This window comes from Alligator sinensis, unplaced genomic scaffold, assembly GCF_000455745.1.
Source record: "Alligator sinensis unplaced genomic scaffold, ASM45574v1 scaffold566_1, whole genome shotgun sequence".
In the NCBI taxonomy this organism is placed as follows: domain Eukaryota; kingdom Metazoa; phylum Chordata; order Crocodylia; family Alligatoridae; genus Alligator; species Alligator sinensis.
The window spans coordinates 813539-814589 of NW_005842017.1; the positions used below are offsets into that span (position 1 = coordinate 813539).

Sequence of the window (1051 nt, forward strand, 5' to 3'; positions counted from 1 at the left end):
TAGGGCCTGTCCTGCTGCCCTCTCACCAAGCAGATGGCCCTCCTCTGAACCTTCTCCAGGCTGGCCACATCCCTTTTGAAGTGCGGTGCCCAGTACTGGATGCAGTACTCCAAATGCAGCGTGACCAAAGTCGCATAGAGGGGGAGTATCACCTCTCTGGACCAGCTTGAGATGCATCTTTGGATGCATGACAAGGTATGGCTGGCCTTGCTGGCTGCGGTCTGGCATTGGCGGCTCATGTTCATCTTGGAGTCAATAAGGACTCCAAGATCCCTTTCCGCCTCTGTGCCTTCAAGAAGGGAACTCCCCAGTCTGTATGTACGCTGTGGATTCCTTCTCCCAAGGTGCAGCACCCTGCATTTGTCTACGTTGAACCCCATCCTATTCTCATCTGCCCACTTTTGGAGTCTGTCTAAATCTAGTTGCAGCCTCTCTCTCCCTTCGAGTGTGTCCACCTCGCCCCACATCTTAGTGTCATCAGCAAACTTGGACAGCGTGCTTTCCACCCCCTTGTCCTTTGGTTTGGATGAATAGGAAAGATCCTGCCACACACAGGGGGTTGAGCTGGATGAGCTCTGGGGGTCCCTTCCAGTCCAGCTTCTCTCCGATTCCGAGACACCGCTTCCCGGTCTCTGCCCCAGGCAGCGGTGGTGCCCTGCCCTAGTCACCCTGGGGGAAATGTACCTGTCCGGCTCCCCTGACTCCTGCGATCACCTCCCCGCACAGCAGGCCCACGGCAGGGCGGCCGTGCTATGACTTTCCACGGCCACAGCCCTGCACACTGCTCTCCCCACCGGCGAGCCCAGCCCCCTGCCTCCCCCCGCATTGACATGGTGCAGCCCATTCTGCCTTCCCCCCAAACATGCGGCGTGGTACAGGACGCCGGGCTCCACACGCCCCTCGATGCGCGATGGTACCTCCCACCAGGCCCTGCCTGCCCCCCGCCGGCGGAATGGTACCGCCCGTCCGGTGCCCCTCGCTTACCTTCCCGGGCGGCGCGCTCCAGCCGCTGGGCCCGGGCACTGCGTCCTGGCTCCTGGGCTCCCGGCCC

General features: G+C 61.5%; 1 protein-coding gene across 1 annotated transcript in view; it reads right to left on the bottom strand.

Annotated features, from left to right (window-relative positions):
- The window catches only part of FAM207A (family with sequence similarity 207 member A), a 112796-nt gene that overhangs the window by 111704 nt on the left and 41 nt on the right, over positions 1–1051 (bottom strand). The window contains exon 1 of the mRNA XM_006022058.3: positions 985–1051. This exon is cut by the window's right edge and continues 41 nt beyond it. Coding sequence (XP_006022120.2) covers positions 985–1051 — 67 coding nt within the window. The remainder of the gene's footprint in view (positions 1–984) is intronic.